Source organism: Tachysurus fulvidraco, chromosome 16 (assembly GCF_022655615.1).
Source record: "Tachysurus fulvidraco isolate hzauxx_2018 chromosome 16, HZAU_PFXX_2.0, whole genome shotgun sequence".
In the NCBI taxonomy this organism is placed as follows: Eukaryota; Metazoa; Chordata; class Actinopteri; order Siluriformes; family Bagridae; genus Tachysurus; species Tachysurus fulvidraco.
In genome coordinates, this window is record NC_062533.1 from 2,091,037 (window position 1) to 2,105,017 (window position 13,981).

General features: G+C 38.8%; 1 protein-coding gene across 1 annotated transcript in view; it reads right to left on the reverse strand.

The window, feature by feature from the left end:
- The window catches only part of LOC113647597, a 64,723-nt gene that overhangs the window by 44,289 nt on the left and 6,453 nt on the right, over positions 1–13,981 (reverse strand). Inside the window, exons 18-26 of the mRNA XM_047801944.1 lie at positions 11,216–11,463; positions 7,158–7,186; positions 6,996–7,068; positions 6,183–6,554; positions 4,416–4,523; positions 3,898–4,083; positions 3,616–3,801; positions 3,289–3,477; positions 2,972–3,157 (exon numbers count right to left, since the gene is read on the reverse strand). Of these exons, the coding sequence (XP_047657900.1) occupies positions 2,972–3,157; positions 3,289–3,477; positions 3,616–3,801; positions 3,898–4,083; positions 4,416–4,523; positions 6,183–6,554; positions 6,996–7,068; positions 7,158–7,186; positions 11,216–11,463 (1,577 nt within the window). The remainder of the gene's footprint in view (positions 1–2,971; positions 3,158–3,288; positions 3,478–3,615; positions 3,802–3,897; positions 4,084–4,415; positions 4,524–6,182; positions 6,555–6,995; positions 7,069–7,157; positions 7,187–11,215; positions 11,464–13,981) is intronic.

Here is a 13,981-nt window from a genome sequence, read left to right on the forward strand (position 1 = left end):
TGGTCCCATGCTAGCATGCAAGAGAAAATACAAAACAGCACGAATTACTTTGTTGTGTACTTGTTCGATTAAACAGGCACTTTTCCAAAGTGACTATAACGGGGCTATAAAATTGTAAATTGTAAAAAATATTGTCATATGTTCTGTGTCTACTGTCCCTGTTTGTCTGCGTCTCCCCCGTTCGTATGTATACGTGTTGTGTGCAGATCCATGGAGACCTATCCTGTGCAACGCTTCCAACCGGCTCAAAGGCGCTGTGCCTACATGTGCCTGCCTTGTCAAATACCACTGATATATGATCCAGATTCTGATATATACTGATATATTCTGAACCAGATGTTATTGTAATCAAAAACCCATATCCTAACCTATGATCATAAACGTATGTCATAATCATATTCTAAATCAGACTAAATCAGAACTCCTATACCATAGGTGATTGTAGGTGATTGAGTATCATCACTGATCATTTTATGTAGAGATGTGATTAATATAGGTATTAATATAGGTGGATATCTCACACATAGGTTTTTGTGTATGTCATCGTTGTCGTATTCTTGTGTATGTATGTGTATACGTATATAGGTGTATGATCAGTGGAAATCATATACAGACAAAACATAGAAAAAGATAGAGAAAAACTCACTCATTGTAATTGTATAAAGGGAGATTGGGAGATTGGTCTACGGGACGTGTCTTCTGTGTGATATGTGACAGAGAAGCGTACAAGAAGTTAACGCAGCATGTTTTTTAAAAATAAGGCAGAAGTGCTGCAACAGAAAAAACAAAAGGCCAGACTTGATTTTCGGTAAAAGGCAGACTTGTTTTCGGGGAAATGAGGGGAGTCACGAGGCGATTTTGTAGAGTCAGGGAAAAATCCCAGACAGGTCAGGTGGATTGACGTAAGAAGGTATAGATGCACCTAGAGGTGCCAGGGTATATATTGAGGAGATTCCTTTGGAGGATGTGCTCTTGCTCCTGCTTGCTTGCTTTTTTGTGTTTGAACTCTTTTGGGTGGTATGGGGATGAGCTGTTTGGGTTTTTCTTTGATACTTTCAACTTAGAAGTTTTTCCTCCTTGAGCTCAATGGAAGCAGAGGCTGATCAGCACCAATAAAGAGTTTTGCTAATTCTCATCCAGGTCTGGAAAGTCTTCTTATTATTCAAATTCAAATAGTATTAAGTACAAAGTTTTAAGTGTGATTAATTAATTAGTATTAATTATTAATTAGTATTAAGTATAATTATTTTAGCATTAAGTGTGAAAGACTATTATTGACTATTAATTTGGCTGTAATTCACCCCTGGGGTATGTCCACTTGGAGGAGGGCTCTCCAAAATTTCCGACACTCCTTTACATGTACAGTCACTAGGAGAACACAGAAGAGAAGCCGTGCCTGAACTCTGCGCACGCTGCTTGTGTGAGAGCTTAAAGGAATTTTAGGAATTTCCCATTCAAGTCTATGGGATTTTTTTGGCCACTTTTTCGTCCGCTGTGCGAACATCGTTGGTTGGATCCATGGGCGTAAATCCCATGGGGGACGGAGGGGACATGTCCCCCATCCGAGGGTTGTCCCCACCAAAAAAAAAAATATCGCACTCTCTATTGAGAAAAATATATGTATGTATACTTAAATAATTGTGTATGTAGAAAAAAAACGGATGGAAAGGTTTGGCCCTCCCCTCCCCTTCCTCACAGTGGTTTGACCCACTGCCTCCTTTCCCAGTACATCTCACCTACTCTGCACACACGAGTCAGGTGTGCGGCTGCGGCTCAGTTAATGTTCATTAGGACGTTACTCCATTAAGTCGGGGATTTTATTCACTTTAAATAAAGCGATTCTCTTTAATGTAGTTGATGCAGATTCATTCATAGATTAGTTTCGGCAAAAATGCTGATTACCGATGTAATTTTCCATTGAATCTGCTATATTAGCGATTAAAATCTGACTTATCTAGTTAACGTTAGCTTGTTTACAATAGCTAGTTGTATAGTGCACTGTAACTAACACGCCAAAGCCGTTGTGTTTTATACATGGAGCAGTTACTGTAAAGTAATTATTTAATAATTTATTTTGTTACAAAACTTTACTTATTCATTCATTCATTCATTCATTCCTTTTCTACCGCTTATCCGAACTTCTCGGGTCACGGGGAGCCTGTGCCTATCTCAGGCGTCATCGGGCATCGAGGCAGGATACACCCTGGACGGAGTGCCAACCCATCACAGGGCACACACACACTCTCATTCACTCACACACACACACACACACACACACACACACACACACACACACACACTCACACACACTACGGACAATTTTCCAGAGATTATTTATTTTATATATATTTTTTCACAATACCAGTCATGTTTATATTTTATTGTATGTTGATGGCTTAACTGTAAACAACACAAACAATGCAATAAATAGTTTTGAAGAAAAATCTGCTTTGTCATTGAACCTGAGAAAAACTTTGAAAATAACCATAATGACGCGTCTCCATGCTACATTATAATGATAAAAAGCAAAGTTGTTCACTGTGGGTACATATCTTTATAAGTACAATTAGACTGTATTATTTGTGTCCCCCTTCAAAAATTGCTCATGAGAAATTTTATATTTATTGCCCCCCCGTTAAATGAAATTTACACCCATGTTTGGATCGCTTATAAAAGTCATAGCACACCTCTCCTCAATGAGCCAGTTGATTTCACACCTCATTCATGGGTCTAGGACAAAAGCTGTGGGACAAGTTACGCGCCGAAGTTTTGTCCGACAAGATAATAAGAATGTTGCTTTGCAAGCACCATTAACTAGCCTGATAGTAAATGTTCACCAAGTGTTTATGATTGTATTTTTAAACCCTACCTTAATAATAATAATCACCCTCTAACTCACTGTACACCTTTGCAAGTGTAAGCAGTAATACATTTTAACTGTAATCATGGACTATATTTATTAACACTGTACCTTCACATGATGGTGTGTCTGCTGACCATTTGCCGGTCTTCAGGCAGGTGAGTGTGTTCTCTCCTCTCAGTGTGTATCCTTCCTCACAGCTCACAGCACACGATGAACGAAATGAGAAATTTCCCAGTGGATCAATGCAGGTCATGTGACTATTTGTGGGGGTCACAATCTGGTCACAGGTAACAGCTGTAACAGGGCGTCATTAGATTATTAAGTATGTATACAGAAACCTGTGAGGTTTTCATTCATCAGGCATTTCTCACTTTACCTGCACACTTTTCTTATATATAATATGGGATTTAGAGCTGGATTTGTACCTTTGCAAGTGGGGCGATTGGGTGTCCACTGTCCAGTGTGATCACACTGAGTTTTATAGGAACCTATGAGCTTATATCCCTCATCACAGTTAAACACACAGGTGGAGTTGTAGCTGTTGTTGGAGAGCGGATAAATGCAGTTCATTTTCACATTACCGAATTGAGCAGGTAGACGAGGACACTGTACCACTGTGGATCCACACATACAGTCTATTAATACAAGTCAAATCAATTTTCTTTGGAAAATATTTATCATACTCCTAACTGGACAATAATCTGAGATATTAAAATCTTTAGCAGAGCTCAGTTCAAGCAATGTTAGTATACCTTGACACACTGGAGGATTGTGGGTCCACTTCCCCTCTGAGCTACACTGGGTGTGGTTTGAACCCATCAAGAGAAAGCCAACATCACACTCAAACTGACAAACGGAGCCATAAGCGAACTTTTCCAACAAGTCTGTACAATGCATGGAGCCACGACGAACAGAACCGAGAGCGTTGCACCTTATAACTTCAATGTGTTTACACACATACTGATATTACATAATAATGTAAGCAGTAATAAATTTTAACTGTAAATCATGGATTATATTTATTAACACTGTACCTTCACATGATGGTGTTTCTGCTGACCAGTTGCCGGTCTTGAGGCAGGTGAGTGTGTTCTCTCCTCTCAGTGTGTATCCTTCCTCACAGCTCACAGCACACGATGAAGTGAACGAGAAATTTCCCACTGGACCAATGCAGGTCAGGTTACCCTTCTGAGGTCTCACAGGCGAATTACAGGTCACAGCTACAATCAAACATTTGATTCTATGTATTAACAGACTACATTTGATCTGGATTGCAAATGGTTTTAACACTTACAAATGATCACTTGATTATATTTCCTACTATTATTTTTTCAATTCAATTCAAGTTTATTTGTATAGCGCTTTTTACAATAGACATTGTCTCAAAGCAGCTTTACAATTACAATTTTCTAATTCACCGAGTCGTCTAAGTCACATTTAGATTTGTTATAAATAATAATATAAATTTGTTGTACATAGATGTTCTAAATAATGGTTTGACATTTACACTGAATAAAAGTTATTAAAAAAAAGTTTAGATTATTTATATTACCATCCATACACATATGACCAGTGAACCCTGGATTACACTTGCATGTGTAGTTGTTGATTTCCTCCACACATTCACCATTCCTGCTGCATGACGTCTCAGAACATGATGCTACACACAGAAAAATATGACATTTTTGCTGGAGAAGATGGCTGAATTTACTTAAAACTAAACGAGTTAGTAATTGAGGCCATTGAACTATTTAAATGCTGCAATTAATTTAATTAATTAAACTCTATTAAACTCTATTTAAATGTGTCCTTTAAACTGATTCGTGAAGCAGGGGCAAGTTCAAAATCACAAGGCAGATGTTTGGGGGTCATAGAACATACATATGTATTTAACATATAATTGTATCCATGGATTTTAGAAAATGATATGCTAGTTACATACACTATATTGCCAGATGTTTTAGGTCATTGATTTGGTTTGGAGTTGCCAGCAGAACAGTGCTCTGTCTGCATTGTGTTAACTGTAAAGTGTGGTAGATGGGGAATTAAGGTGTGGTGTTGTTTTGCAGGGGTTGTGCTCGCTCCCTTAGTTCAAGTGAAAGGAACTCTTAATGTTTCAGCATACCAAGACATTTTGAATAATTTCATGCTCCTAACATTGTGTGAACAGTTTGGGGATGGCACGTCCCTGTTCTAAGATGATTGATTCAAAAATCAAGGTCCATAAAGACATGGATGAGCAAGTTTGGGGTGGAGGAACCTGACTAGCCTGTACAGAGTCCGGACCTCAACCTGATAGAAGACCTTTAACATGAATTAGTGTGGAGACTGCGAGCCAGGCCTTCTCGCCCAACATCAGTGCCTAACCTCACAAATGTGCTTCTAGTGGAATGGTCAAAAATTCCCATAAACACAGTTCTAAACCTTGTGAAAAGTCTTCCCAGAAGAGTTGAAGCTGTTACAACTGCAAAGGGTGGGCCAACTCTATTTTAAACCATATTCTGGATTAAGAATAGGATGTCATTAAAGTTCATGGGCCTTTAAAGGTAGACATCCCAAAAACTTTTGCCAATATAGCCTATGTAAGTGTGGAACAACTTTAGATACAGTCCATGAGGAGAAGATGTTAGGAGTTTGAGGTGGTACTGTATGTCACATGGTGCCCACCCTGTTTGAAGGTTGCGATGTACACCATCCAGATTCCCAGCCTCTGCACAGACAAGTGTATGCTGCTCTCACTCATGTTAAAGCTACAATAAACAGTCATTCTCGATGGAAAATAAAACCCACTAGAAACTTGCTCCTCTTGTAGGCTTTAGTCATTAGCCATAATGCATTCTGATTGCAAGAGTTTTATCAGAGTGGAAAAATAAAAAAGACAGATTATCATGTCCCCCATATAAACTAATCCTCTATAAAGTGTCCTCTATACAAGTACCTGTGTGTGAGCAGTTACTATAGAAATAACAATGTGCACATAGAAACAAATTATTAATTAATATAAGCCTATTGTCTATGTTACAGTATGACAAAGTTAAGATGTCAAATTACTGATTGGAAGGTTGTGAGTTCAAATCACCACACAACCAAGCTGCCACTGCTGGGCCTTGAACCCCACTCAACTGCTCAGTTGGATAAATTGTGTATAATAGTGATTAGTTGATGTGTGTAAGCAATGATTTCTAGGGAAGCTATCTCTGTATTGTGTATATGTAGTGCAATATGTACTGAATAAATACTAAAGGAGGTATCCAGGTGTATTCAGATCTCATTTGGTGGTTAGTAAAAAATTCTCTCATAGATACATAAATGTCCTTACCGTCATAACACAAGGCATGCTTCAATTTGGTGCATTTTTCATCATTCCACTTGCCATTTTGTTTCCCATTATTAATGTACATTTCTACACAGTCCTCATCTTCCTTTTTGTTATTTGGTTCATTTTTAGCCCAGGATCCACCATCCTCCAATACCTGTGCTGTCCCCTGCCAAGTCCAAATGTTCTTAGTCTTTCTGAGTCCAATCCAATAATAGCCTGTAGTCTGCTGTGGGAGATTATCTTTAAGGTAGTTGTTGTGTTTTTCATTTGGAATAACCATCAGCCAGCTGGATCGATTTTCACACCATGCTTTGGCGTCGGACCAGGTCATCGTCTCTCTGGAATATGTGTAGGTCCAGCTCATGACAAAAACTATTAAGTCAAATAGTTCAGATAAAATTCTGATGACTGATTGTTTAAAAAATGATGTACACTAAAAAGTATTGTACACCAAAAAGTATTGTACACCAAAAAGTATTGTACACTAAAAAGTATTGTACACTACCAGTCAAAGGTTTGAACAGGTTAAAAACAGTTTTAACTTAGAATTTGGAGAATTTGTGAAGAACTGAGTTAAAGTCAGAAAAAAATAATAACCTGAAGCTCTATGAAACAATTGAATGCGATTGTTTCTTTATATGCGATTCAGTAAAGAATTCAAGATGTAAAACAGTTTGGTTTAACCCTTTAATGCCTACTACCTAATATGTGTCATAGACTTAATGTAAATATAATGTAAAATATTAGAAAAGCATGTCCAAACATTTGAGTGGTGATGTAAGTGTGGGAAACTGAATTAACAAGATAACTTACCAGATGTTAAACTTAAGGACAGCAAAAGATGTGTTTGTGCATAAAGTCTCACGAGTAACACCAGGCCTCCAGCCTAAATAAAAATATAAAAAATTTTATAGCTTTTAAAAGCTCCAGCTTTTAAAAATATACTTGCAAAAAATGTAGAAATATATACTGTACCATGATATACTCTAATGCTTCCTGAGTCACTTCACGTTTGCTCCAGCAAAAGACCTTCTACCGACTGAGTCTCTCTCTGACTGCAGGCAGTTTTCAGTCTTTTTAAGGTAGGCTGTCAGACAATTTTAAATGGCAGGATGTGCTTTTGTACATTATCACAATGTAATCAATATGACCCTGTGACCTGTTTTTTTTCTGCCCTGACCTTATTTTTCATATAAAAAGCCAGAAAAAGAGCCAGACTAAAAAAGTAACCCATCATAAATTTGGATGACATTGGAGATTGAGATAAAGAGAGAAACACAGAATTAGCTATGCTTATTGTCATGTATGCTTAAGTAAAATATAGATGTGTGCAAAGCGCACGCAGGAGACTCTGGCAAGACTACAGTAGCTATGACAGTATAGGATTCTCTTTTGAGAGATTACAGGAATTGTTACCCACAAAATGATAACATTACGCTGGATATTGTTTTTTTTTTATTATTATTTGGGATGGGTTACCTGAGACAGGAGTTGAAAAGTTTTTATTTATTGTTAACTCAGCTTTTTGACGATTTTCCTCCATCTCAGCATCTTTGAGTTTCAGTAAGCCTTTCAGTGCATCCATTTCACATTCAACATGCTGAAGTTGTAATTTAAACTGCACGCAGACGTTCATCCTGTTGAGCGATTAGCATGGAAAACTCTTTCTTTTCTTTCTGTCTTAGATTTTGTAGCCCTTGAAGCTGGGTAGATAGCTGTTCTACAGAAGACATTGGAGGGTTAAATTAAGTATATACGAAGATTCAATGCTTGGATCCTCCATTGATGGCTTAAAGTCCCCAAGCCAGCTCAAGACTTTCAAGTCTTGAACATCACACAGGACCGATGTTAAATAGCCCTTAGAAGCATCAAGGTCATCATCATCTTCTAGTTTTTTTATGTGTTGTGAATCTCATGTAACCGTATTACAGCCTCATCCAAAGCAGCAAGTTTAATTTCCACCTCTTTGGGCTGGTTACAGTTCATATAAGATGTGATCTGTGTCATCAAGCGTGTCACTGCAGCCTTTGCAACTCCACCTTGACGCTTGAGACACATTTGTTGTTGCTCAGGTGTGGTAATTACTTCTGAACCTTCCTCCATGTAGTCATTAATCTTCTTAATTCCTCGTGTTTGACTTTAATGTTACCCACAAAATGATAACATTACACTGGATATTGTATTTTTTTATTATTATTTGTTTATTCCTCTTGTGCAGAACTCAATGTACACATTCATTGTTGCTGTAGTTTAATTCTCAGGATTTGTTGGGTTTTGTTGCACATTTATGTGTGTATACGTGTGTGTGTGGTCAAACTGCAAAACACAAGTAAAAATTACTAAGCAGTATTGCCCACATAACCAAATGCAACTTATATTGTATGAACATCTTAACATAGTATAAAACAGTAAACGCCTGTCACAACCAGGGTAGGAAGGAGACAAACAGTAAAAGACGATAACAAACATTTACAGCATGTGACAGACCCCTTATCCAGAGCGACGTACATAAGAGCTTAAATCTCTAACACTGAATACATTAACGCTGCTCACTAGGTTACATACTTAAGATACCATGAGTTTAAAACATTTGTTCAAAGTTACAATGAAAAAGTGTCAAAGGTTTTTTTGTTTTTTTTTAAATGTTAAAGATAAGGAAAGAAGTGCTAGTTGAAGTGTTTCCTGAATAAGTAGGTCTTCAATCGCCGCTTGAAAATAGCCAGTGACTCAGATGTCCGGACCCCTAGGGGAAGTTCATTCCACCACCTTGGTGCCAGTACAGAGAAGAGTCTTGTAGTATACTTGCCTCTTACCCTGAGAGATGGTGGAACCAGTCGAGCAGTGCTGGTAGATCGGAGGTTGCGGTGTGCAGTGTGAGGAATGATGAGGGCTTTGAGGTAAGAGGGAGCTGGTCCATTTTTGGCTTTGTAGGCCAGCATCAGTGTTTTGAATCAGATGCGTGCAGCTACAGGAAGCCAGTGGAGGGATCGCAGCAGCGGGGTGGTATGCGAGAACTTAGGCAGGTTGAAAACAAGCCGGGCAGCTGCATTTTGGATCATTTGCAGAGGACGGATTGCGTTCATAGGTAGACCTGCCAGCTGTGCATTGCAGTAATCCAGTAGAAATGACAAGAGACTGAACAAGTACCTGAGCAGTCTGTGTGGACAAAAATGGCCGAATCCTTCTAATGTTGTAGAGAAGAAACCGACATGAGCGAGTCACATTAGCGACATGAGAGGAAAAGGACAGATTGTCCATGGTTACCCCAAGGTTGCGAGCTGTGGCTGAAGGGGAGATCAGATAGACAGACTGTTGATTATAGACAATGTGTTCAAGAATTTTTGAAAGAAATGAGAGAAGTGATACCGGTCTGTAGTTACTGATGTCTGATGGATCCAGAGCAGGTTTCTTTAGGATGGGAATAACCCTTGCTCTCTTGAAAGTAGTTGGTACCTGACCAGATGCTATGGATCTATTGATGATAGTGGTAATGAAGGGCAAAAGGTCTTGCGAGATGGTCTGGAGCATAGTGGTAGGGAGTGGATCCGATGGGCAGGTAGTAGGATTGCAGGACTGGATGAGTTGTAAAATCTCTTCTGCTGCCACAGTTGAGAAATGAGACAACGAAGGTGTAGGGGAATGCATACTCTGAGATGTAAGTGCAGTCGGGGCTGAAGTGAAGGTCCAGCAGATTTCCTCAATCTTCTCCTGGTAGAAAGAAGCAAAGTCTTCTTCAGTCAGGGAGGATGAAGAAGGTGGGGCCGGGGGGTTGAGCAGAGAAGAGATGATGTTGTGGAATTTCCGAGGGTCATGTGAGGAAGCTTCAAGCTTATCCTTGTAGAAGGAAACAATACAGATGACGACACTTAACAAGGACTAAACGTAACTATTGATTCCGTGCTGCATTCACTTAAATACAAAAAGACAATGAGATACAATTAGGAACAGGTGTGGAGACAGGGAGGAGCAGACGAAGGCAGGGCAGACACGTGACGAGGAACGTAAACAAAGGCACATGGCCAAAGGTCCGGGCTGAGTCCTGACAACTTTTTTTTCTCTAAGCAATCCCATGAGTGCACCGGACTAGTGTCCGTAAAGGGGCAGCACCCAACAGGAATCATGCTCATCATAGTAATAAACCTCATACAATTACTGGTAAATGAGCCATTGTAGATGTATCCACAGAATTTAAAATCTCAACATGAGAAATTGTATTGTAAAAGATTGCTTCCATGAGACCTTTTTAAAGTACTCCAGAACGATCGATCTGCTTTAAATACATAATGTAGGGGAGACCAGGGACAGTTGTAACAGGGGACGGTTGTAACACCTTGAATTCCTCCAATCAGAAACAACCTAGAGTGATGACACTCACTGTGCACATGCTCAGTTAGTTTCCCTCCATTTTTGCCATAAAGGGAGCCACATTTGAATATTCCTGACGGAGTTATCTACGAAAGATTATTTTTGAGGTAAAAAAATTACTTTTCTTTCTGATGTACTTTTTTAGATGCTGTTATAGGATCAAATGTCTATGAATGAATTCAAACAAGTATTATTAGAATCACTATTTTGTAAGCTAAAATGTCTAAATGGCTAACAAGTGTCAAACTAGCAGTCAAGCTACTGTTGCTCACATGAGATGAAAACATGGTTGGTGATACTGGGACGGTTGTAACGCCCTGTTCTGGACAACCATACCTACCATACCACTTTCTGTGGAGGGGATTGATTTTTGCAAGTGCCATGGCATCGTCTTCCTCTCATTCCCCCCACTGTTCCCATAAGCTGCAGCCCTCGGATCGCAGTGTACAACCGCTGTGACAGCTGGATGAAAGCTCATCCAGGAGCCACAATGTCCATTTATGATCTGCCAGGCATTGTGAAGAGTGCGCTTCCCTGTGCTGCATCGCCGGCAAATATTCAGGCAGGGTTTGCATGCACTGGAATTTGACCTTTTAATAGGAATATTTTCACTGACAGTGACTTTGCACCATCCCTAGTCACAGACCGCCCAATGATAGCAGTGACACCAGAGGTTCCATATTCCTCTACAACTCCATCACCCAATGTGGCAACGGTGGCATCCTCCATGCCACTTAGAGCATCATCCCCTGTCACACCATGTGTGGTGTCCAAGCCTGAGCCTGAGCCATCATCCTCTGCTAAGGACACAACTTTTTCACCTGTGTCCATCCGTCCACACTGCATTGTGTGCTTTGGAAAGCTTCTCCGGGTCATGGCTCCAGTGCTGGTCCTGTAAAGCCTGGGCACAAGAGGACTGCACAGGCAGAAGGGATTTTTACTCTTGCCACAACTGTGACTCAGACTAGACCTACCTATCATGTTTAACCTTTTTTTAGGTGTTCTACCCAATAAATAATTTTTTTGCATTATAATTTGACAGTTTCGTCCTCTTTCTCATTTGTGTGAAAAAAGGTAATCATTACTTAAAAACATGAAATGAATAGTCACAATAACATGATTGATAAATAATATTTTCTATTTTGAGTATATGATTGATTCATTATGTATATTTTAGACATAAACAGTGTAACAGTGGAGAGACTGTATTAAAATCAATTTTGCAACCTGTACATATTTCATAAAACCACTTAAATACATCGTTTCAGCAGTTGACAGACTGAAGTTTATAATATAACAAATTGGTTATTCCAGTAAAAATGTTTTTTTGATGTATTGCTAAAAATTGCAAAAAGTGTTACAACTGTCCCTGGTCTCCCCGACATAAGTCACAGTGCACTCAACACACTTTGTTCTGCATTGGTAACATTCACACAGACATCATCACTACCACTGGCCCCAAAACAACAATTCACCAGAAGAATAAATTCAGTGTTCAGGGGTCAAAACCTTTCTCTTCACTTCAGCCACAGTTGCAGGAAAAGGCAAAGTCAGACTGGCCTGGTCATCAAAACACAATCAGTCAATGTGTTTGTATAGTGTTTGGCTCAGTGACATGCATGAGAGGAAATGGGGCAATAAAGTCACTCACTCCCTGTACTCCACTGTGCAAACTGTGAAAAAAAGTCAGACTTTGATCCTTTATACCATCATTTAGTTTCCTTTTTTTAGTCTTCCATTTTTTTGCCATGTCCATGTTGCAGGTAAAATGTCTTTCAGTAGGTTTCTGTTAGAATAATAAACATGCACTTTCATGGTGGGAAAGTGGACAGGGGCATGTTTGTTTATTGGTTTTAAACCTGTTCTCATTTTATACCCAGAGAAATCATTTTTAAATATATTTTTTAACAGATTTTTTAAATATATATTTCAACTTTACAAACTTTGAGTTAACAAGTAAATTTTCTCTTAATTAAAAACTACAGAAACATATTTGTTATTCTCATTAACATTTATTCATAATTTGTCAATGCACATTTTAATAGAATAATCAGCATTATCAAGAACCAAGATAAACTCAGTAAATATCTTCACAAATATATAAATAATATAATATATAAATAACAGTAAAAAAAAAATACAGTACAAAATTGTAGTACATGTTAAAATCCATAAAATGCACACAGAGCATGAAATAATATGCTCAATAAATTACAGAATAAAAACATTTTTTTTTGCATTGGAAAGCATAATAATAGACAGTATATTAAATATCTAGGGTCCAGTAACATCCATTCTACAGCGCACTGAAGATCAACCTCAGTTTATTTAACTGGCTTTCCCTTTTACTTTCATACATAAGCCCTATTCGGACTGGATTAGTTCTATGTGGGGACGTGGGGGGTGAAGTTATTATTACCAGAGCTTCTCGATGATTTTAGTCCTGTCCGAATGTGCCATCTCGGTAATCATTACGGACAATGTCAGTAAAGATTACGGCAACTTTTACCTTCTGTAAAAAGGTCCGGAAAATGACCTCAGGTAATACTGATCCCGTCCGAATCGACCCGCTGTAAATATGTACGGTAAAATTCCGTCATTTCCTGTTTAAAAGTAGTTTTTGCCGCGTTTTTCAAGCATGGAGGCCCCATGTTGTCTGTTTGCGCACGTGATAACAGGAAGCGACGTCATACGCACATGACGACAAGGAGGTTACTGTGGTGCATAAAGCGAGTTACCCCTCCCCCTTCTGCTAGTTTTACTGAGATGTCTTGTCCCGTGTGAATTGGTCAATTAATATTACAGACGTCCTGAGGTAAAATTGCATTACTCCACGTCCCCACGTAAAACTAATCCCGTCAGAATAGTGCTATAGTCACATCTTACACTTGGCTCACAGCTTTAAGTCAAGATCATAGCTAGTAACCTGTGTTCCTCTCGCTTTCACTAATTCAGCTTGAAGATCCTTCGGCTGAGAATCACTGGTGCTGGGGACGACCTTGTGTGACTAGCATAGAGATTAACTTAGAGATTGCTGTGGATAATACCACACAGACAGATACCCTAAAGATGGCTGTGGATGGTGTCACTATAACATCCTAAAGAACAGTCTAAATCCAATAACAGATTTACTTGCAGCTGCTTTGTGACGATGTCCATAAAAGTGAAATATGATTAAAGGTGAACTGAACCAGGAGTTGATTCATTCACTCTACAGTGAAAACCGCTGTGTCCACAATGCAGTATCAACAGATCTGTGTGCAGAAATTAAAAAGAAATGATTATACTTATTTTGTTATTTTTTACATTTATAAAAACAGAATAATTAAAATAAGCCTAAATTGTGACAAACCCAATTTACACTCTGGATATTACTACTGGCATAGAAGAAAGATTGCAAACTCACCTAGATATAGTTTGTAGTCATTTATGGT